This window comes from Podarcis tiliguerta (assembly GCF_965153285.1).
Source record: "Podarcis tiliguerta genome assembly, chromosome: 10".
NCBI classification, from domain to species: domain Eukaryota; kingdom Metazoa; phylum Chordata; class Lepidosauria; order Squamata; family Lacertidae; genus Podarcis; species Podarcis tiliguerta.
Window position 1 is genome coordinate 15,933,673 of NC_139543.1, and position 22,775 is coordinate 15,956,447.

At 41.8% G+C, this 22,775-nt stretch overlaps 1 protein-coding gene across 4 annotated transcripts in view; it reads right to left on the reverse strand.

Moving 5' to 3' along the window:
• The window catches only part of PLXNB2 (plexin B2), a 337,649-nt gene that overhangs the window by 69,701 nt on the left and 245,173 nt on the right, over positions 1 to 22,775 (reverse strand). For all 4 annotated transcript variants that reach the window (XM_083399241.1, XM_083399243.1, XM_083399242.1 and 1 more), the window contains 6 exons: positions 19,483 to 19,583; positions 14,855 to 14,981; positions 10,146 to 10,296; positions 7,901 to 8,012; positions 6,106 to 6,208; positions 5,292 to 5,393 (listed from right to left, as the gene is read on the reverse strand). In XM_083399241.1, coding sequence (XP_083255367.1) covers positions 5,292 to 5,393; positions 6,106 to 6,208; positions 7,901 to 8,012; positions 10,146 to 10,296; positions 14,855 to 14,981; positions 19,483 to 19,583 — 696 coding nt within the window. The remainder of the gene's footprint in view (positions 1 to 5,291; positions 5,394 to 6,105; positions 6,209 to 7,900; positions 8,013 to 10,145; positions 10,297 to 14,854; positions 14,982 to 19,482; positions 19,584 to 22,775) is intronic.

Consider the following 22,775-nt stretch of genomic DNA (forward strand, 5'->3'; position numbering starts at 1 on the left):
GCCTCTCTGTACCCACGTCCTGAAGATATTTTTTTCTCCTGCACTTGTCATCACAGGAGGAGTCTAAGCCCAACCCAGTGACTCCACAATGCCAGAAAGAAATCACTGTGAGAGGGCACAAGCAAACTTTGTGACTGACAGGACTCGGTCTGTGTGCAAACTATTAAAATTACTACCACAGGAGCAGTACTTAAAGCAGGAAGAATTTTGCTTGATGCATTTTTAATCCCACCTTTCTATTTATCTTCACAGCCTGGTGAGGTGGGTTAGACTGAGAGACAGTGACCGACTCGGTGAGCTTCATGGCTCGGCAAGGATTTGAACCCAGGTTTCCCTAGTCTAAGGCCTATGCACTAGCCATTACCCCACACCCAGGAAGTGCAATATAAGCAAAGGAAACTCAGATGTATCATAGTGCAGGTCTAGGGTTCCAGGCTCCAATCCCATCGCTATTTCGTTTGGATCTGAAGCTGAGTGGAGTTCTCTCTCTCTCAACCTTAGCTAACAGGAGAGCTCTCAAGAAAATCAGAAACAATACGATAGCTACAAAAACAAATGATTTTAAAATATTTTGTTGTAAACTGATTTTAATGTTGTCTTTTTAAAATGGCTATAACCCATGCTGGGACCTTATGGTGAAGCACAGGTAAGAAATCGAAATCATCATCATCATCATCACCGTCACAACCAACTCTGTACTACCGGTTTGTCCAAAATGATAATTTCAGCTCTTACCAAGATCTAAAAATCAATCAGTCAAGCTTCTATAGATTTACAAACACAGTTTGGAAATTAGAAAGAGCTGACAGAGGCATTTGTAAATACAGCAGGAATTCTCTCCTTTCCAAGAAAGTGGCAGAACTCCCAAACAACAGCCAAGTATGAAGCAAGAATGAACTAAAAATAAGCTGGTGGAGAAAATGAAAGTGTAGTCACAAAATCTGCATTGTATGTGCTCTTAATGCTATTTCCCCAGCCAAAATAACCAACTTATGATCTACCAAATGAGGAATTTCTACATTTCAGCCATGTCACAATGCTGAAAGGGGTGCTCTTGAACACACAGCAGAAAGAATTTGAGAAAGTCATTAAAAAGGCAGCTTGCTGAGAGGTTGCCACAGAAAGACCTGAGGTGTCCCAACCCAAGAATAATTTTTTTGAGGGAAGAGTTGATTCTCTGCCTTTTCTTCCTCTCCTTGCCTTACTCATTAGTGTGGGAAACAGGGAAGGCAGACTACAAAGAGAGGTGGCAAGAAATGTCCCAGAACTCTTTCACTTTCATTTCCTTGCTTTTCATATAGCCCTTCTCAGGGGCGAGATACTTCTCCACAATACGGCTAGGATGTATTTGGAAAGGAACTCAAAGGGTAAGTTGGGTTACTGAAGAGAAAAAATATTTTAATTAAAGAAATTTCGAGCAGGTAGCAGATTCAGGAAGAAAGGAGGTACGAAGGCTCTGACAGACTCTCAGGCAAGACAAATGTTGATGTAATCCAAAATCTAAAGTTCAAGAGAAACTTTACAGCCCCAAACAGGAACGTTGCAGTGATTTTAAAGGGGTGGTCCTGGAGCCATGATGGTGCCACTGAATAGTTTTGACCGGAGGATTAAATTGTAAAGTATAAAGGTGGCTAGGTTAGGTAGCATGATAAATTCTAGATTGTTTGGCAAGAGGGAACATCCCTCTCTATGTTCTATTAATGCAGAAAGGTTTCTTCCATTAGCAGATCCTGTTAGATCGAAAGGTACCTACACTTCAGGTTACAGACTCCGCTAACCCAGAAATAGTACCTCGGGTTAAGAACTTTGCTTCAGGATGAGAACAGAAATTGTGCTCTGGTGGCGCAGCAGCAGGAGGAAGCCCCATTAGCTAAAGTGGTGCTTCAGGTTAAGAACAGTTTCAGGTTAATAACGGACCTCTGGAACGAATTAAGTACTTAACCCGAGGTACCACTGTATAGAGGAGACGACCTGAAAGCACGCAAATTAACATTCCCAAAGCAAAGGCTACCATCGCAGCTGAGTACACAGAAAAGTCTGGTAAGCCGTTGTAAAAGTGTGGGCACCTGAGCAATTGATACTTTAATAGTGAGGGGAATACTGCAAGTCACCCACACAATGATAACTCCTCCTTCAAGTAGTTACTTGTGAATTGGACTCCCATGTCCAATTTGTAGCCAGGATTTCTGTCTGCTAAATCTTAAGGGACTTTTATGGACAAAATTTCAGTAGCGGTATGGACTGAAACATATTTTTTATTGATCTGATCTTCCTACAACAATTGCCATTTTTGCCACCCATCTAAGACGTTGAAATCTGAAGGGGGGAGGGACTCAGCAGATAAAATTCCTGATGCCCAATACAAAGTTTGGTTACCATAAAACTGGTACTGTACTGTAATTCATTCCAGTAGGTAAAAATAACACGGTACTCATACAATAGAATATTTCCTGCTGAGTTTAAAAGTTTTTATAAATATATTTATTTATTTTTTAAAAAGAGGAATGGGTGTGTGCAATTTGAAGCTGAATGAATCTAGAATTATCTGTCAACTACAAAAGTATCTCTCTCTTTCACACACATTCCCCCCCTCCCCCAATTCCAGGAATTCAATATAATTCAGGGATAGCGAGATTGTAAAGATTTCTGCAGTAATCTATGGATGGGAGTGGCCAGTGAAAATTGAAACCTGATTGTTGTAGAATGAACTATGTTCATAATAACATTCAGAAGGGGGGTGTCAATCTATGGAAGCTGAGGGCTTGAGATTGTGCTTTTTGTCTTCTCCAAAAGAACCCAAGAGAGTAAAAAACCTAGGGTAGAGTAGACAGGGTATCCTTGCCAAGTGGTCTAAGTTTCCAGCTATAGATATTCATGTCCGGTAAGCTCCTGAGAGATATCTGACAGGAGTAGTAGACTGGAAACTGCAAACTAAAGCACTAAGGCAGCTCTTGGTTCAAAGTGAACCATATCAGAGGAACCATGGAGCTGTGTCACAAATACAAAGGACACAATAAATTTATGGTGTGGTGTCAGTCATGAGGATTTACAATAGGCGAATTGTGTCCTTCATTACTCAACATTTTGTAAATGTTTTTCAGAGAGCTTTTGGGACACGAGCTTTACGCACGGCTACCTTTGAAGCTGACTCGGAAACTACAGCTGATCCAGAATGCGGCAGCTAGACTGGTGACTGGGAGCAGCCGCCGGGACCATACAACACCAGTCCTAAAGGATCTACAATGGCTTCCAGGACATTTCCAAGCACAATTCCAAGTGTCGAAGGAACATCTCCAACTCCATCATCCAGCCTGGACAACCGAGGCCCAGCTCTGAGGGCCTCATTGCAAGACATGAAGCTACAGGGAACCAGGCCAAGGGCCTTCTTCATAGTGGCGCCCACCCTGTGGAAAGCCTTCCCATCAGATGTCAAACAGATGAACAACTATTTGAATTTTAGAAGACATCAGAAGGCAGCCCAGTTTAGTGATGTTTTTAATGGTAGATGTTTTACTGTGTTTTTAATATTTTGTTGGAAGCTGCCCAGAGTGGCTGGGGCAACCCAGTCAGATGGACAGCATATAACAGGCACCCCCAACCTGCGGCCCTCCAGATGTTTTGGCCTACAACTCCCATGATCCCTAGCTAACAGGACCAGTGGTCAGGGATGATGGGAATCGTAGTCCAAAATATCTGGAGGGCCGAAGGTTGAGGATGCCTGGCATATAACAACTACTACTGGTGCTGCTACTATATTACTTTCTAAAACATGGAGGCCACAGTGGAATGGATGACTGTAGTTGTTCCATGCTGCTGCTACATGTACTTCTTCTGGCGCTACAGACAAACCACCATCAGAAGAGGACACACTAAGGAAAAACAAATCTTTCACAGAGCATCCCTGCACATCACTTCAAGGGTATGTGTGGGCACAGAGGGAACAGGATTACATATGTATTCCTGTTTATAGCTCAACACAGCTGCACTGCACCCACACCTAACCTTTTTTTAATTTTTTCCTACTGCAGCCATATCCATATCCTGTAATTAAAACCGCACAAATATTGATTGCTACATCCAAGATGAGGCATAGGAAGCCCCAAACTACACTGAGAGCAGCTGTCCATTAAATGCGAAACACTAACCTCTCAAGGGCCTTTACGACAGAGACTGTTGGGGAATGAGCAAAGCCTCTCTTAATGGACTATTTCATAATAATCTGCATTTCACATAAAAATATCACGCTGTCCCTAGGCTATAAACATAGACCAACAAAGCTCCAGGAACTGTTACGTTTAAGATGCAACTTCTCAGATACGGCTCTTCTGATACAGCCATTGAGGTACAAAGCCAAAGAAGGTGTGGTGGAATTTTCTAGAAGGAATGGAGATGGCTGAAGGAGGAACAAGATGAAGAAAGAGCAGAAGGGGCAGACTTGGTTGCCTTTCTGGACATCTGGGAACACCCTCTCATTATTGTTCATAACTGCAGACTATCCTATACCCTTTTAAAATGTGGTTCTTTTCTGAGGGAGTATTATTGGGTTGTTGTTTTTATTCTGATTATATATGTTGTGATCTTTTCTGTGAACCGCCCTGAGACCTCCGGGTATAGGGCAGTATATGAACTCAATAAATAATAATAATATTGTTTCTCCACACCAGTGAACGGTGGGAGACCCAGTACCCCTTCATCTTGGAGAAAAATGGGGCAGCTATGACAGCGACAGCTAAAGAGCAGTTTAAGAACCACTGATTTAAGAGGCACACATATAATTCGCTTACATTACACATGAGAGATGTTTCGCAACACCAAAAACGTTTCAGCTTAGCATGGGGAAGGGAGGAAAAGTAAAAACAGTTTTATCATCCCTGACAAATGTCGGGGGGGGGGGATGTTTGGCAACAGAGTGAAGCTATAAAATACGGCAGACACTTCAACAAAAGATATAAACTAGACAAATACGTTTCTCTGCTCATTATAATGTTAAGTCAAATGCAACAAACATGACAAGTAAATCAAAGAACAAAAAGCATACATGTTCTTAATTATTTACCCACATCAACTGTATAATATTGAAGACTATTGTTATATTTGTGAAATATTTATGAAAGCAAGCTTAAAGAAATCATCAGTCATGTCTGCAAGGAATTGTTCAATGTCTATTTAGAACTGTGTAACTTTTTTGCACAAGGAGTTTGTAAACAGCAGACTTCAGAAGAGGACACTGTTCACGAACTGCTGAGAGGTATATAATACTAAAATATATTCAAGCACTTTGTGAAAATTACCTCATAATAATCCAGATTCTTTCCTTCAAAAGATACTTTTGTTGAGACTTCCATGGGTATTATTTTAGGGTTGGGATCTAGAAAGTGTGGGCATTTTTCCGCCTAGGAGAAAAAACCAAAACATTTTCATATGCAATTAAAACTAGAAATATTATATCGCAAAACATCTGCACCTACTTTGGACAATTGAATTTTTGTTGTTCTGAAGGTCTTCATGCTTAGTGACAGATTTGATTACAGTTTTTCAAATTAGACATGCTGAAAATGACTGCAGCATATGCTGAACTTTCATTCCCATTCTTGAAATTCCTTTCCAGCCATTTAAGTAAAACAGCAAAATGGACTGAAAATAAAACATTGAACGGCTTCCCAGTCACTTCACTCCAAGATTTATTTCCATTCCCCACCAAGGAGTTAGAAAACCCCCAGAGTCCCCCCCCCCCCGAAGTTACTTTCAGATTGTTGCTATTCCTTTCCAATTTATTTACGAAAAACAAAATAAAACAAACAAACAAACAAAAAATAAAATGGAAAACACCACTTAAATACAGTGGTACCTCTGGTTACGAACTTAATTCGTTCCTGAGGACCGTTCTCAACTCGAAACCGTTCTTAACCTGAGGCACGCTTTCACTAATGGGGATTCCGGCGTGCAATTTCCACTCGCATCCCGGGGCAAAGTTTGCAACCAGGAGCAACTACTTCCGGGTTAGCGGAGCTCGTAACCCGAAGTGTTTGCAAGGAGGATGGGTAATAACCAGAGGTATTGCTGTATTTAAATAAGGTCTGTTCATACTACTTTTAAAGGTTTTACCATATTTTGCTGAATCACATCTGTTTTTGAAGAAGAGTCCTCACAGGTATGAATTTTCCAGTCCCACTGGCAATTCCATCTACTGCTTGCACAGGAATAACACCTGTATGGATAAGCCAAAAGGTTGAGATTTGTTGTTCCTTTCTTCCCTTTACAAGGCTTCCTTAGAATTTCATTTCATACAGCAATAACTAACTTCCACTTTTTCAGAGAACAAAATTGTATTGTGGATTGTCAGCTGCCACACAAACAGTCCAGGGATTGTCTCCTGGGTTTCCAGTTGAAACAGAGTCACGTGTTTTGCAAGAATGACTTAAAAGTCACAACCACCACAAAGTAAATGGGAAATTCAGAAATCTGAAAGGAGCCATGTCCCTGAGATGGCCATGTCTTTTATTTAATTTATATCTTTTATTTAAGACACCACTTAATCATTAACATATCTAATCATGGGAAGTGATATTGAAAGTTGGTCAGCTGTGGTGATACTTTCTCCTCCCGTGGTAGACATGAGAAGCATGGAAAGCTCAAAGGAAGTGGTCTGAAACCAAGATCCAGAAAGCACTCTGGATATTAGAACATATTTATTACTAATACAATCCAGGGACTCATAAGTTTCATTTTTGTGTGAGTGTTCCTTAGTAAGTGAAAAAAAAAACCCAGTATGTTTGTGCCCCAAAGTGTCAAATTGACAAAACAATGATGGACAGAAGAAAAATAATATTAGATCAGGCATGTCCAAAAAAATAAAAATAAATAAATAAATTGATCAGGCATGTCCAACTTCAAGTAGACTGTGATCTACTATCCAGTATCAAAAACTGGCAGCAATCTACCCCAGTCTCCCATCGTCATTCTTCAGTGAGCGTTCCCTTCTCCCACCCCTCCAAAGTCATTAAAATGTATTAAATAAATAAATAAATAAAGGGGTCTTTTTTCACAGATACAGTAGTTATGTTTGGATATCATCATGGCAGAGCCAAATAGTTACTAGATGGACAATTAACTAAACAAATGAGAAAAGTCAAACGATATTGAGATATTAGGTTTCACAGATCTGAGGAGCCAGTCGGAGCACGCCAAGCTTCTCTCTCTAACTCTTTCCCTTCCGAGTTGCTTGCTTCCTTGTTCCATGATTCTCCTCCCTGCTTCTCTCTCTCTCTCTCCCTCTCCCCCCCCCCTCTCTCTAAACCAGCCCTTTCTCTCTCTGAGGAGCCAGTCAGAGTGCGCCAGGCTTCTCTCTCTCTCAGTCTACCAAAACCATGGGTAGGCAAACCAAGGCCCGGGGGCCAGATCCAGCCCAATCGCCTTCTAAATCTGGCCCACGGACGGTCTGGGAATCAGCGTGTTTTTACATGAGTATTTAAAATGCATCTCTGGGTTATTTGTGGGGCATAGGAATTCGTTCACCCCCCCCCAATATAGCCCAGCCCCCCCACAAGGTCTGAGGGACAGTGGACTGGCCCCCTGCTGAAAAAGTTTGCTGACCCCTAACCAAAACCAATCCCGCGATCGATCAATATGTTGGACATGCCTGTCTTAGATATATTATATCATCAAAGATCAAATGCAGTAGAATTAAGACATGGTGAACGAACAACATGGAAAGATGAAGTAGGGCAGCATGTTTTTCGTAATATACTTTGTGGAGCCTGATGAAAGGGAAGCAAAAGTACTGCGCAAATAAAATAGGAACACTTCAGTTCACTCAAGAGACTTCACTATTATAATATTTGAATGCACGTTGGGTTTACTGGATAGGATGGAGAATGAGGTTAGGCAGCTAGATACGTACGGTTCATTTTCAATACGGTTTATTGCTTCTCCACAGTCATAAAAAGGATATGTACCCGATGCAAGAAATATATTATCACCAAAGGTCAGACGCAGTAGAACCAAGACATAATCTACCAAAAAAAGAAGAGAGATTTATTTGCGTGGGGGTGCTTTATAATGAATACTTCTTGGTACAATGTTAATGCCTATCCAGTACATTTCTTGAAATTGTGGGGGTTAGCGTGAGAACCTTCTGTTCACCCTAAATGAAACTGCATTAAGCGTCCAGGAACTAAATGGAAGAAAACCTGATAGAAGTATGATAAAATGTTTAAAAATCCCCAACTATTAGATCAGGAAAATGCTTATTCAAAAGGGACAATGTATTCTACTACTGAAAAATGCAAGTCATAAAAACCAAGGAAACTAAGGCACATGAATTCAGAAGATGGTGTTTTTTATTTTATTTTTATTTTTTTACACTGCCAGGGTGTGCAATTTATGAATCACGCACTATGAATAAAACAAAAGGAGTTTCTGAAATAACCAGTATGTGTTCAAAATAATAAGCAAAACTTAGCAATTTGGAAAGCTGGTCAACTTCCTCCATATACTTCCTCCATTAATGGGATTCTAATCTGGATTATTGCTGAACTCAGGATCAAGAGCTATATATAAAAATGGGAACTTCCTCAATGAGGCTTCTAGCTATTCCTTTACCGGAAATCATTAAACCCCTCTGACAAGTTATTTCACAAGCTATTGAGCAATTTCAAACTCAGCTTTCTTCTAACAGCTTTTTGAAAGAGTGGCGACAGCTCAGATTTAAACCCACTTTCTGAAGAATTCTATTGAAAATTCCAGGTTGTTTTTCACTTTATCTCATATACTGGGGTCAGCTGAAAATTGCTGTTGTTGTTGTTGTTGTTTTTTTTAAGTGCCAGTTAATTCCAACTACTGTATGTATGTATGTATTTAAAATGCTATTTACAAGTATTTGCTAAATCTTCTCAGGAGAAATGGCTGAGATTTCTTACAGTCCACTGGCAACTACTGACTCTCACATGCAACAATCTATAAAATATGGCATCATATGGCATAAAGTGTGTGCTTGCTACTGTCAATAAAAATTTATGGATTGCTAACAAGCACAAAATGCGTATATAAGGCCAGAAATGAACAAATTTTCACAGTAATTATGTATCATCAACAGAGATTGCCTCTGTTAAGGTTCTCGTCTTTGGAACTTGGGTACATTGTGTGGGCATGTTATGAGGTCGTTTTTCCTTGATCTTGGGAATGTGGTGGGGCACACAGCTACCAGGACTAACATGGCAACAACATCAAAATTTCCAACACAGTTTTCATTCTTCATTAACCAACAGGGGCTCTCTAGTGCTTACCAATGTTGAAGGTGAATGCATAGCATGGGGAGGGGGGGCCAACGGGGCTGTTGCTGCCACCACCCAGCCCTGACAGGAACCAAGAGTTAAAGGGCACCATACTTGCCTTGCCCCGGGCACTGCCAACCCACGCTATGCCACAGCTTGTCCTTCACTATTTACAGGTTTAGTGCAGGCGGTATTGGGGGTAGTGTGGCTATTGCATGTAGCAGCCGCCAATCTTTCTAATTCAAAAGAATGACACGTCTTGGGCCAATACGAAGAGCAATGGGTTAGGTAGGGAACGTATGTGTGCTTCCAAAGCAATTACTATAAGTGCCGTATTTTTCGCTCCATAAGACGCGCCTGACCATAAGAGGCACCTAGTTTTTCGAGGAGGAAAGGGGGAAAAGCCCCGCTTTTTGGGGGGATCAGGTCACAGTTGTGCAGCTTCTTTTGCAAAGGGGAAAAGCCCCGGTTTATTTGAGGATCAGCTCCAAGTTGTTTAGCTTACTTTGCAAAGGGGAAAAGTCCTATTTTTATGGGGTTCAACTCACAGTTCTGCAGCTTCTTTAGGAAAGGAAAGGGAGCCGTTTCTACAGTTTCCAGACAGATAATCTAATCAGCCAGTCACATGTCGCTGGGGAAACAAACAGGCTCCATTTGCAGAACATTCAACAATGGACGCCTGGGCAAGGGGCCGGGGCCGGAAAGGGAGCCAGCGATCGACCACACATTCACTCCATAAGACGCACAGACATTTCCCCTTACTTTTTAGGAGGAAAAAAGTGTGTCTTATGGAGTGAAAAATATGGTAGATACCTTCAAAGTTGGAAAGCACAGGCATATATATTAAATGTGAAGACCTGCTCTTTTATTTACCTTGGCCTTTTGTCGTTGGAGGGATTTCATTAGGAGGCCTGCAGGTAATCGTCCCTTCTTGTAACTCCGCCTCATGCCTCGTTTCCCCAAAATGACACCAAAGCTGGTCATCTACATTTAAAACTGGGAAAGGGCTGAGAGTCAATTCTACCTGGAAATGCAAGCAAAAAGAGGTTGTCAGAAAGCAACGAATAAGAAAAAACAGTGGATTCCCACATGGAGGAGGCAGAGAGGAAGGGTAACAGGGACGGTAGCAGAGAGGAAGAGGAAAAAGGAATGGAAGCAAATGTGTTGCACTGGTGGAAAAACCCCCCGAAGAAAGCTTACTAGTGCCACATGTTTTTATATTACAATAATGTCCTCTTCGCTGATAACTAGGATTCTTAACAACCTTATTGTAATTAAGGGGCCTTAGTTCAAGGGTAGTGCTTAGCATCTCAAGTTGAAAAAGAGTAACATGATTGCAAAAGACCCTGGAGAGCTCCCACCAGAGTAGACAGTACCAGAAAGGTCTGACTGTGAAACACAGCTTTTTATGTTCAAGCCTCAAGCCAGAGGATGGCAACACAGAAATCAGGGCTACATTCAAAAGGAGTGACAAAATGGCTTTAGGCAAGCACTATGTACATTGCCTGATGCAACTATGCAGTATAGATCACTTTAGAACACACACACACACACACACACATGAGAGCAGAATAGTATTTTAAAGTAATCTATTTTTTATAATTTTTATGCAGTTCTTAGCAATATAACCATTTAACAATGCACAACACTTTTACATCCTCGATCTGGATAACACAGAAACAAAAAGAAAAAAGGCATATTTCTAATTGAGATAAAGTCATTTATTTAAAGTAGAGTTATGAAATCAAATTACTTTCCTTATTAGGTTATTAAAAAAATGGAACCAGAACTAACATCCTACAAGACTATATAGGCGCATTTCTTCTGATATTCTTAAACTCCACCTTGCCAAGATCAGTATTTTGAGAGGCAGCTGTTCCATAAAGCCAAGGTAAAATAATTCCAAATATTTTGGGAGATTTGTGGCACCTAATTTGCTGTTCTCTTCTGTAGTCCTCAGAATGCCATTCCTCAAAATGCAGAATGCAACATAGATCAGAACACAGAACGTAGATCTGTCCTTTTGGTACCTCCAAAGGAGGATTGCTCATAAAAAACAAGACCAAAGCTGATTTAAAATGCACGATAATGATAGTGGCTCCAAACACCCTCTCTGTTGGGCTGGGTATGTTTGCGAGGCCTGATGCAAGTCATTTTGCGACCAGGGAGGATGGGTTGAGCTGGTCTTGGGTCTGCTAAATCCCAAGCTGGCACACCTGATATCAGATGACAATTTGCCTGCACCCTGACTTCTGTCCTAGCCGGCAAGTGGCGGGCTTGCAGGTGTGGCTATGGTGCTGCCACTACCTAACCAGGAATTTGGACCTGCAGGGTGACATTTGCACAAAACTAACTTTGAAGGAGGTCACTTAAAAAATAATAATAATCTGAACATTATTATGGTTTGGGAAGCAGGCATTTTGTTCTCCCACCCAAAAATATTACAAACTAGCTGTGTATACTGCAAACTGTGCAGTGCTGTTCTTTGTAAATTGGACTGAAAAGCACACCATTTAAATTTTGTGGCACGGCACTCTTGATTGGTGCAGACTTCCATAAGAAGCTATAGCGTGCTTTGGTCATTCTGTCCCATTCCACCAGGAAGAAAGCCTGGGGGATTCATTGAAGTAGAAACAGAAATATCCCCAAGTATTACATCCTTAACTGAAAACCCTTCTTTTCCCCTTGGCGAAAAGCTTGGCAGAGATGGAATTACACTCTGTCATCTTGTCCTAAAATGTGCTAGGAAAAAAGAGAGTGTTCTGCAGGGTTTGTTTTGTTTTGGCTTTTGGAAAGCACAAACGCAACATCTATTGAGCACAGAAGTTATTCAAACTTTTCCAACATAATTAAAGCACGTTAACCACACTGCAACAATAGCCGGAGGACACAGCAGGAGTCACAAGTCAGCCTGGAAAGAATCAAGACGCTTGTTTTGAAAGGGCAACAAAGACAAACTTTCCTCCCAAAACCCTCATTCACAATTGGAGAGATGAAGTAGAGCTTTGGGCTGCTGGGGGACAGAAATAAAAAGTTTCCTGACAAAGAGGGATGTCTGGTGGCTTCATGAGCCTCAGGGAAAATAGCCAACTGAGCATTCAAGTGTTTGATTATTTCTGTTATATAAGGAAACAAGCAGCTGGAATGAAGGTGAGAAAACAGGGTGGGTTAAAAATTTGCTTGAATTGACCGGATGCTTGAGGACACACCGAGCTATCTGCATGCTCTCTCTTTTTTATGTTTCATTCTGCTTTTGTCCGCTGTTGTGTGACTTTAGCAATTGTACAGCCTATTTCCCCCCCAACTGAGACAGTTTTCCCTTTGGGAACTGTAACATACCTGTAGCGAATAAATGAACCATACAAAAAAGGGAATCTAGCTGTATAGACAGAGTGTACGGAAGTGCTGTGTGTGTCCTCTTGTTCTAAAATAAATCATTTTAAAAAAAAACACCTTTGTTTCCCGCCCCCCAAGGAGAACACTTTCTTTATTCTATAAAGCAGTGCACTTGTTCTGTCATTTACACAAACACATAACATTTAGGTGGTCTGAAACTTCCATTACTTCTTTTAAATTGGGGTGTAGAAACTCCGGCTCACAGATCAGAAGTGGACTGCGAGGCCACTTTGCCCAAATCATACCCACTGGTACATCAGTTGACGCTACTTAAAAGAAAAGGGTGTGTGTGGATGCTTCAAACATCACTTTACAAAGGCCTTAAGACAGCCGTTGCACTTCCATTTTCAGGCTGAAATGGGAGCATGCGGTGCTTTTTATCAGGGGATACTCCAAGGTAAACAGGGCTGGCACCTCTTTTTGTTGTTGTTAAAAAGTGTGGCACATACTGTAACAACTTCTTAGTGAGTAAAGGGACCCCTGACCGTTAGGTCCAGTCGTGACCGACTCTGGGGTTGCGGCACTCATCTCGTTTTACTGGCCGAGGGAGCTGGCGTACAGCTTCTGGGTCATGTGGCCAGCATGACTAAGCCGCTTCTGGCGAAGCAGAGCAGCGCATGGAAACGCCGTTTACCTTCCCGCCAGAGCGGTACCTATTTATCTACTTGCACTTTTGACGTGTTTTTGAACTGCTAGGTGGGCAGTAGCAGGGACCGAGCAACAGGAGCTCACCCTGTCACGGGGATTCGAAGCGCCAACCTTCTGATCGGCAAGTCCTAGGCTCTGTGGTTTAACCCACAGCGCCACCCACGTCCCTTCTTGGTGAGTACCAGCACCTATTTTTCTAGGGGGGGAAGCACTCGGAGCACAGGGGCTGTTGGGACGCCTTTGAGTCTCCTTGCATTCCCCTCTAGGACTGGGAGTTTGAAAGGGGACAGCCATGCATCTCTGACAGGTAGGAGATGTCATTATTTGACATGAGATGTCATGATGTTATGTGATTGACAGGTGTGTGGTCCTGGCCAGCTGTCAAAATTTGAAGCACGAGGTCGATCCTGAAAAAGATCTGGCCCATGCAGCTGTAAAAGTTTCCCAGCCCTGTGTGAAGTTGTTCAATGTGTACCTTGGGAGTCTTGTGGACCAGGAGAATAACAAGTTTTATCGTGTTAGGAGCAAAGGGAGTGACATCATGCTGAGTCAGACCATTTAGCTGGGGGGCAGGATGCCTTCTGAGGCACCAGAGCTGTTCAGCTGGGGGGGCGGGAGGCCTCTTCCACCCCCCAGCTGAGCAGTTCTATGAAGCCCCATGCTCTTCAAGCTTGCCCTTAGACCTGAGAAGCATTAGAACTCTGTGCAGGGCTGGGCCATGTATCTCGGAAGAAGCCGCTGAGATAAATTCCATATACCCGCATTTAGCTGCTGATATATCACAGTGTTGAATACAAAGTATCGCACAGCCCTAGCACTAAACTAAATCACCAGAGGGTGAACTGTTGTGTGAAGCATAGTGACAATCTGCTTAGCCATTTCCTTGTTGCACTTCCAACATGAGACATGAATCCCAAACTCATAAGGCAAGGTTCACTGAAAGCCCACCTACGAGCAGTGGGAGAGTCCTCTAAACTTGATAGTCCTTGAAAACAATTAGAAGTTCTTCTCAGTTAAAAAGTAGACGGCAAGGGGAAGGGATCCCTTACATTTTTTAAAAAAAATGAGAAGCATGTGAGCTGTTTGCACTCTTCCCCCCCCTCCCCTCCAACTGCAAGAGCCCTAAGGAACTGTGCCAGAGGTTTGTGCCCAATGCTAGCTCACTGCCATCCAGCAACTCTTTCACAAGTTTTTCCCCTGCCTTCAAGTAGGCGCTGGTTGTGAGCAGAGGCTGGATGATCCGCGGAAGGCTTTCACTGTGCAATTAACAAGATGAGTAAGTCCATGGCAGGGGGTGGTGCTGCGGACCCCTTGGGTGTGTTCCGCGGACTCCCAGGGGTTCCCAGACCCCTAATTGGGAACCGCTGCTTTAGAACATTGCAAAACAAATGCACACATAATTATATGCAAGGGCAATTCTCTCACTCCTCACACAATGCACTATGATTTGGATTCTCTCTCTCTCTCTCTCTCTCTCTCTCTCTCTCTCTCTCACACACACACACACACACAAACACACACGATTCTGTTGCACTTACGTTGCCTGTGGCTCCCCGGCTCATATTTTGAGGGTAAGCACTTGTAATATTCAGGCAAATGCCATCTGGGCTCCAGAGCCAGTGGTTTTCCTGAGCTGATCTTGCACAGTCTTTTTTCCTCGTGCATCTGGAATAAATAGCAAAATTTAAAGTTGTCCGAAGTAATTACATTTTAAAAATCCGCACTCATTAACCCAAAATACAAAAGCATTCAAATGCATAAGCACTGGTGGTGGAAAGGTGGCATAGAATGTGTGCTTAATATTTCTTTTCTTCTATTCTGTTTACTGATTATTCTTTATGACAGGATAATTACCTGTTAGCATTTTCAAATTACAACAACAAACGTTCAAATGTTTATCTTAAATTCAATGAACTGTACACAAAGTGGGGAGGGGGGGGACCCTAACCTAGTATACAAGCAACATGTTAACAGAAAAGTAGTTTAGCTGTTAAGGAACAATATTGTGCCTACAGAGTGTGGAAATCTGGAGTGTTTTGCTTATTCCTTAACACACTGCAAATTTGTCACCAGGTCTTTAGTCTCAGCCTGAGGCTTAGCTCTGTCAGCTCATGCTTGAGTCACAAATGAAAACATACATCCTTGGCTATAAGATTGACTACTCCCCACTGCTGCTGGGAAAGTGAACTCAAGGAAAATTCTTGAAATATGAAACCACTTTCAGGTTCTCTCCATCATTATACTGAATCCAGTAGATGCAGAGGTGCCAAGCAGAATTGTAGAGAGAGCAACACAAGGATACCTATTGCGGTCTCTGGATGGCTAAATATTTTACTGACATGCCTTCCTGAAATGTAAACTATCATGAAGGGCAAAGTGCAGCAAACACACTGCATAACAATGGATAACAACAAGGAGTCTTCCGACATCTTAAAAGACTGACAGATCTGTTGTGGCCCCAAGCTTCTATGGCTAGAGCCGATTTCATCAAATGCATCATTTTGTGTCAATGAAAAACTAGAAGCTCAGTATTTGCCTACACTAAACTTACACAATATCGCCTCTGCTAACCGACAGTGGTTCTCAGGGTTTCATAGAAGAGTCTTTACAATTCCTATCTGGAAATGCTGGTAATCTGAACCAGGTATCGTCTACAGGAGTTCCTACAACTCATGAGTTCTATAACTACATCCTTTCTCCATCAATACAACTATTGCTTACAGTATGGTACAGGTGAGCCCTAACTTTGAAAAAATAAAATAAAAATAAAGTCATGCTGACTGGAATTCCCAAAATTGCATTTGAAAGAAAACATAACCAGAGTAGATAATTTAGTAGCAAAAAAATGCAATTCGGCGGCTTGCGGGAGATCAACTGGGAGGCCTGTGCTGGACTCAGAACCTTTTCCTTTCAGTTGTTTGGGGCGGCAGGAGAGTAAAGAGCCAAATATTGGATCATTGGCAGCTGCAGTCCTTGGAAAGGCCTAGGACCTCTAGGAATTTGGTGCCTCATGAAACATATATCATCTGCTGTGGATCTGCAGCCTTCATTTTGTGACTGGTATTGCAGCTCCCAAAGACACCAGGCCTAGATATTGTGTATGACAACAATAGCTGGGAAATTATTATTTTATTTTATTGTTTGCCCGCTCTCTGTAACTCCAATATCCTTGAACTTGTTTCCCTCTTGTTGAAATTATAGATATCTGGATTGGGTGCTTGTTTACAGTGGACGCTTGGGTTGTGAATGTGATCCGTGTGGGATGCACGTTCGCAACCAGCAGCGTGTGCAACCCGCAGTGGTGTGTCTGCGCACACGTGGGTTGCGATTCAGTGCTTCTGCGCATGCGCAAAGTGCGATTTAGCGCTTCTGCGCATGCGCGACAGCTGAAACCTGGAAGTAACCTGTCCCGGTACTTCCGGGTTGCAGCGGTCTGTAACGCGAAAAAAACGCATCTGTTACCTGAGGTATGACTGTATTTTGTTCTTTTAAACAAACAAAAACCTGGTGTGGATTTCTGGAAAGCGATTCCAATTCTGAATCCAGTGCCCCCCCCTCTCTCTCTGTGTGTGTGTGTGTGTGTGTGTGTGTGTGTCACTGAAGAGGGTTTTGGACTGACTTAGAGACTCTCATTCTGACATTTGGACCTGCAACAAATTTCTGCAGTATGTCTTGTACCTGTTCACGATTCCAATCACGCCCTATTCTAGGACACTCCATTCCATTTCCCATAGATTTCTAGTCTCCATCCACCCCCACCCTGCCCAAAGCCAGCCAGCATTTCATTGCCCCCCTCCTGAGTGTACAATGCTCCCTGGGCTCTTTTGTGGGGAGGGGGTCCTCTTTAGACACTTGGAGACTTAATTGTCTGTAAGTGTATGTGATCAAAACTGGCTGTTTGCTGACAAAGACCTTTGAAAGTCTTTAATAATGAGGTCAGGAGTCACCATGAGAAGTCTTAGAGAAAAGCTGAGATCCCCCAACCCAGCAATATGCAAATATGCCTTTGCATTCATAGGTAGTCAGCCTCTCATTCAAATTAAATTGTGTGGTTTCCTCTGCATTTCAAGTATGTATATAAAGAGGGGTTATTCTTCGTTTGGCTTCATGATAAGCTTTGAGGCAATTTTACTGCTGCAGTTAAGATGTTTGCAGTGGAAGTAGGATTCCTGAAACCTATCTCTTTTTTCCTATAATTAAGTAAACCTTGTATGCCAGTAGCATGCACTTCATATCACAAAATCCCACATGGTTCCACCATGGGGTTAATTAACCTGGAAGTTTGAAGCAGAGGAGACTGACTTAGCGCCATCTCACCACCCCTTACTTATTTAAAAATAAGCCTCTAGCCATGCAAAAGCTTTCCTTCAGAAAATGCTAAGCCTACTTCAGAGGTATAACAGTTACGCCAGTGTGTTCAATGATAGGCCCAGGTGAGGGCCTATAATTTAATTTCAGAACAAAAAGAACAGTTACAGGTGGCGAGGTTCCCCCAAATAATACCTTGCAAAAGATTTCAAGTTCAATCAGCTGTCTGTGTTCTCACCTCTTAAGAAGTATGAAAAGTTGTGTCGCTCAAAATAAGCAATTAAAAGCAATAATATGGGGGAAAGGAAGGGCACAAATTTGGAAATCCATGTATTGAGCTTGATCTCTTTTCAGCTCATCGGCATCTTTTATTTGCATGATGCCTTTTAATAGTTGAAGTCACGGTCAAGGTGGCTGACAACATCGAATTATTTACGTAAGTCGCTCTTCCAGTTGCAGAAATATAACAAAATGTAAACTGTTGTAAACAATCAGCTACCGGTAATTAAAACACCTCAATAAACAGGGAATAAAATTTCCCATGTAACAATAAAATTCCAAAACTAACAATAAAATCCCCAAACATACTCCCAATAGCAGCAAGAATAATGCATCACTGAGTTGCATCCGATCTCAGCCCAACCTGGAGTCGACAATGAAGACAATGGATGTAAAAGGCAAAAGAGTTATACCAATCTGAAGAGATGCCAGAGTATATGGAATTGTAATTGTTAATCCTTATAGTGATTTGGAAAACGTCCCCCCCCCCCCCCCGCTTTTTTCACGTTTTCACTTTTTATTTTTTATTCTAAGTTGTTTATTTTCAGCGTGTGTTTTTAAAGAAACCCTAATAATAATAATAATAATAATGGCGATGGACGTGACTAACTTAAGTTCATGAGTGGCTCCTGTTGGAATTGCAGGAGAAACCACAGCCGATCTGAGCTACATGGAACAATGGTCCAATTTGGACCATTCCTATGTGTTGTAGTTCTGAAGAAAAGCTATGACAGACCAACACAATTTAATTTTGCTATTTAGGCGTGTTACAGCAGCAGAAAGTGTTTTAGAGAAATCTTCAACGTTATGAGGAGATTTCCTGTTAAAACACTGAAGATTTTGGCTTTTATCTTGGTTTATTTTGACTTCTCATAGCTTCCAGCTTGGGCTAAGCAAACAAGAGTGCTGTGGTTTTTGTTCTTTTCTTTTTCTCTATCTTTAAAATTTGTATGTTTAGCGTGTCAATAAAGTTCTGACACCCTGGTAGGAAATAATCACTACCAGGAATCTCAACTGACTTGAAGGTGTATATCGTGAAAAAGGAAATGGAAAATCTACCTCATCTATAGTCAATGTGTGTTTGGTAGAAATGGAAGGCAACTTTTTGCCACAACACCCTGAATATAATAAATTTCAGCATGTCTCTTGGTAGCAGACAAAAACTTTGTACCCTTAAAACGTCAGAAACCTAAAAGCAAAATTGAAATTCAGTATGGTTCTCTTTCCTCCACCATCCAAAGATTCCCAAGTGCTGTTTTTCAGCTGGAAGGATTGTATTAAGGAATGTTTAGAGTTAAAATACTAGAATAAGACTATCACCAGATAAATGCTAGATATTCACCAGCTGTGGCTTGGCAACCACCATTTTCATGCAAATTATATACAAGCTATACAGACAAAATATGCAAATTAGCTTCCTCCCTGCTGCTCATTATATGTTTACACTGTGGTAATTTGTGATGAAGAGTTTTCCCCAGTTCTGGTACAAATGCTTTGAAGAAATCATTCAGCATACATGATATTCTGAAAAGAAATAACATGCATAATACAATATATCCCTGTAGCATGGAATACTTACTTTCCCTCTGTTACACACCAGCCGCAATACGGATCCCGGGCTTGAATGCACAGGTCACAGGTTGAGTAACTCATACATTCTTGGACAGGCAAGCGAAACACCTAATAAGAGTAGATACATTTAATAATAAATTACGGGAAAGTGCTTTGGTTATGAATAGATTATATAACTCTAACACGCTTTTCATAATTTTGTACTCCTAGCCAATTCACAATTTGTCCTGAGCTCACAGGAATTTGCTTGCACCATCAATATTTGCAGTAAACTTAAGGTCATGTTTGGGGACAAACCACTTGAGGCCACTGAGAACCTCTCCTAAAAAAATATAGCATTAAAAACCCCAAAACAAATAAATTAAAAGCAGCTGTGTCTGCACTCTGGAAGGGTGATGCTGAGGTAGTGTGCTTTAATCCTTTTCCCTCTGCTGTTTTCCGGATACAAACCTCCGACTCCAAAGCTAAAATTTGCCAAACTAAGCACATACGCACACCCACACACCTAAATGCACACTACTCACTATTACCAGTGTTCGAAGTTCCCATTGTTCTAGGTGCATTTTGCAACAGGGAATTTCATTAGTGTGAGCAGTTTCTGAACTCTGGGCGCAGTACTGCGCCTAAGATTTCAGATTAAAACTGCAGAGTGGAAGGAAAGGAGGACCCTTTTCTGCCTCCCCACTTCCAGCTACTCTCTGAAGACTGGAGAAGAGACCCTCTTAAGGATATTAGCGGGGTGGCCAGTGGGGGGACAATGACTAGACCATGTGAAAACATAATATTTTAGCTGCAGTTCATTCATTTTCAGTTTGTATTCTTGTTATAAAAAAGAGTGCCTAGACATTCCACTGTTGCACCTATAACCTAGGTTTAAGGTGCCGTTTAGCTCCTAGCTTTCATATCTCAGTTTCTAACACTGATTATTACTCTGGTTTCAATCATGGTGTTCAGTTGCGCCAGAAGCGGTTTAGTCCTGCTGGCCACATGATCCGGAAAGCTGCCTGTGGACAAACGCTGGCTCCCTCGGCCGGAAAGCGAGATGAGCGCCACAACCCCATAGTCACCTTTGACTAGACGTAACCGTCCAGGGGTCCTTTACCTTTTAATTTTTTTCATCACCAAAAAAGTTTCAAAAGTTACTATGATGCCATGTTTGAATATTCCTCAAGGAATAGTATTTCTAACTATACCAAACAGTATTTCTAACTATACCAAACAGTTATCTAAAAGCACAGAAATATTTTAAATAGGACATTCAAAGCCCTAAACGGCCTCGGTCCAGTATACCTGAAGGAGCGTCTCCACCCCCATCGCTCTACCCGGACACTGAGGTCCAGCACCGAGGGCCTTCTGGCGGTTCCCTCACTGCGAGAAGCCAAGTTACAGGGAACCAGGCAGAGGGCCTTCTCGGTAGTGGCGCCCTCCCTGTGGAACGCCCTCCCACCAGATGTCAAAGAGAACAACAACTACCAGACTTTTAGAAGACATCTGAAGGCAGCCCTGTTTAGGGAAGCTTTTAATGTTTGATGTATCACAGTATTTTAATATTCTTTTGGAAGCCGCCCAGAGTGGCTGGGGAAACCCGGCCAGATGGGCGGGGTATAAATAATAAATTATTATTATTATTATTATTATATGTTATACATGCTCAGATTCGAATCTACCTGTTGATATTGGATGTGGTGACGCTAAACACCTGGAAGTTTCAGGGCAATTTTATCCCCAAGGGATTGTGTTTAGAATTTCATTTGTTTTGCTTCATTGGGGATACATTCATAAAGCAATTAAATATCAATGAGATGGCTTTCTGTTACCAAGGTGGTCAGTTCACATGTCTCAAAGCCTTTTGGCTCCTTTAGGTTCACTCTACAGGTGACGGTGCAATGAGTGTGGGATTTTTCCAAGTGTAGAGATGAAGGAAACTTTAGCATTGGTTGCCTGCTGTTACTGAAAGCCTCATAGGATTGAGAGGTGCAAGAACTCTGGATTTATGCCAGTGCCTAATTTAAGATAGAAGCCAGTTGCCAACTGCTAACACAAGCAAATGTCTCTATTCAGTCATTAATTAGCCCTGACGAGGTAGATGCTTCCTTTTCTTGTAATTGGCATTGTTCCAACGATAACTTAAAAAAAGCAACAACAAAACTGGGGTAGTACCACTAGCAGGCCAAAGAGAGAGAGAGAGGATGGAGGTAAATTTAGGTGCCTCAAAACAGTGTTTAGACTCTAATGGGATTTTGGTGAAATTTTCTCTCTCAAGGGCAGTATGAGAGCTCAGAAACATAAATAAGAGAAGGATAACTGGTAGAAATGAAAATGGAACCAACTCCAAACTCCCCCACCCCACAAGTGAATTTGGGATTGTTTCATTTTCAGGGGTTTGTTTCTAACTTGGTTTTGTTCAAACAAACAAGTTGTAGCAGTATCGGTTTGAATGCTTGTAATATACTTACACAAAGAAACTTAATGTATCTCACTCAGTATTGATTCTGTACCAGTCATTCTTTCTGTTCTATGTGGCATTTGCAACTTTACAGTATCCTTGTGAAAATATTTTCTCTGAAACACATTGGGCACTAAATAAACCTTGTTTTGTAGCACCTGAAGTTTCTTTCCTCTTTCTGTTTGGACTGTTCTCTCTCTTATCATATCAAAAGGTTAAGCTCATCTATCTCTGCTCTTCATGAGGGACATTCCTGTTATACCTATGTTCCAGATACAGTATGGCTTTTATTGGGTCACAATTCTTACGTATATTCCCAAACGCCACTTGTATTGTCATTTATCATCCAAAAAATCTGCTTTGGCCTGTGGCATCAGTCTCATTCTAGCATTCCCTTCTGCTGAACGTAAGTCACCTTTTGTCTTCCTTCGCCTTCCTCTTTCCCTTAGAGGGATGCTTATTCCATTGCATGTCTTTAGTCTTCCTCAATCTGGTTGTTCCACAGTTGTTGGTTTGATCCCTGTGGGACATCCAGGACAACAGATTGCTCCAACACCAGAGAGCTCCTTTCCTTTACTATCACTTCCCCTTGCCTTTTCTTTTGGGCAGCAAGGAGCCTTTGACTACTTTTGAACCATTTGGGGGATGTTATAAATAACTCGGGTTGCTTCCTTGGACACTATACAAGACAGGGCTCTGAAGTGATCTATGGAAGCTTGCTAACCTCCCTCCCTCTGTCATGACTCCAATGATCCACAATCTACCTCTCATATCTAGCTCATGTTTCAAGCATGTCCACACAGCTTTAGGTCACGGTGAAACTCAGGGAACTTGTTCCTTCTCCTCTCCTTTGC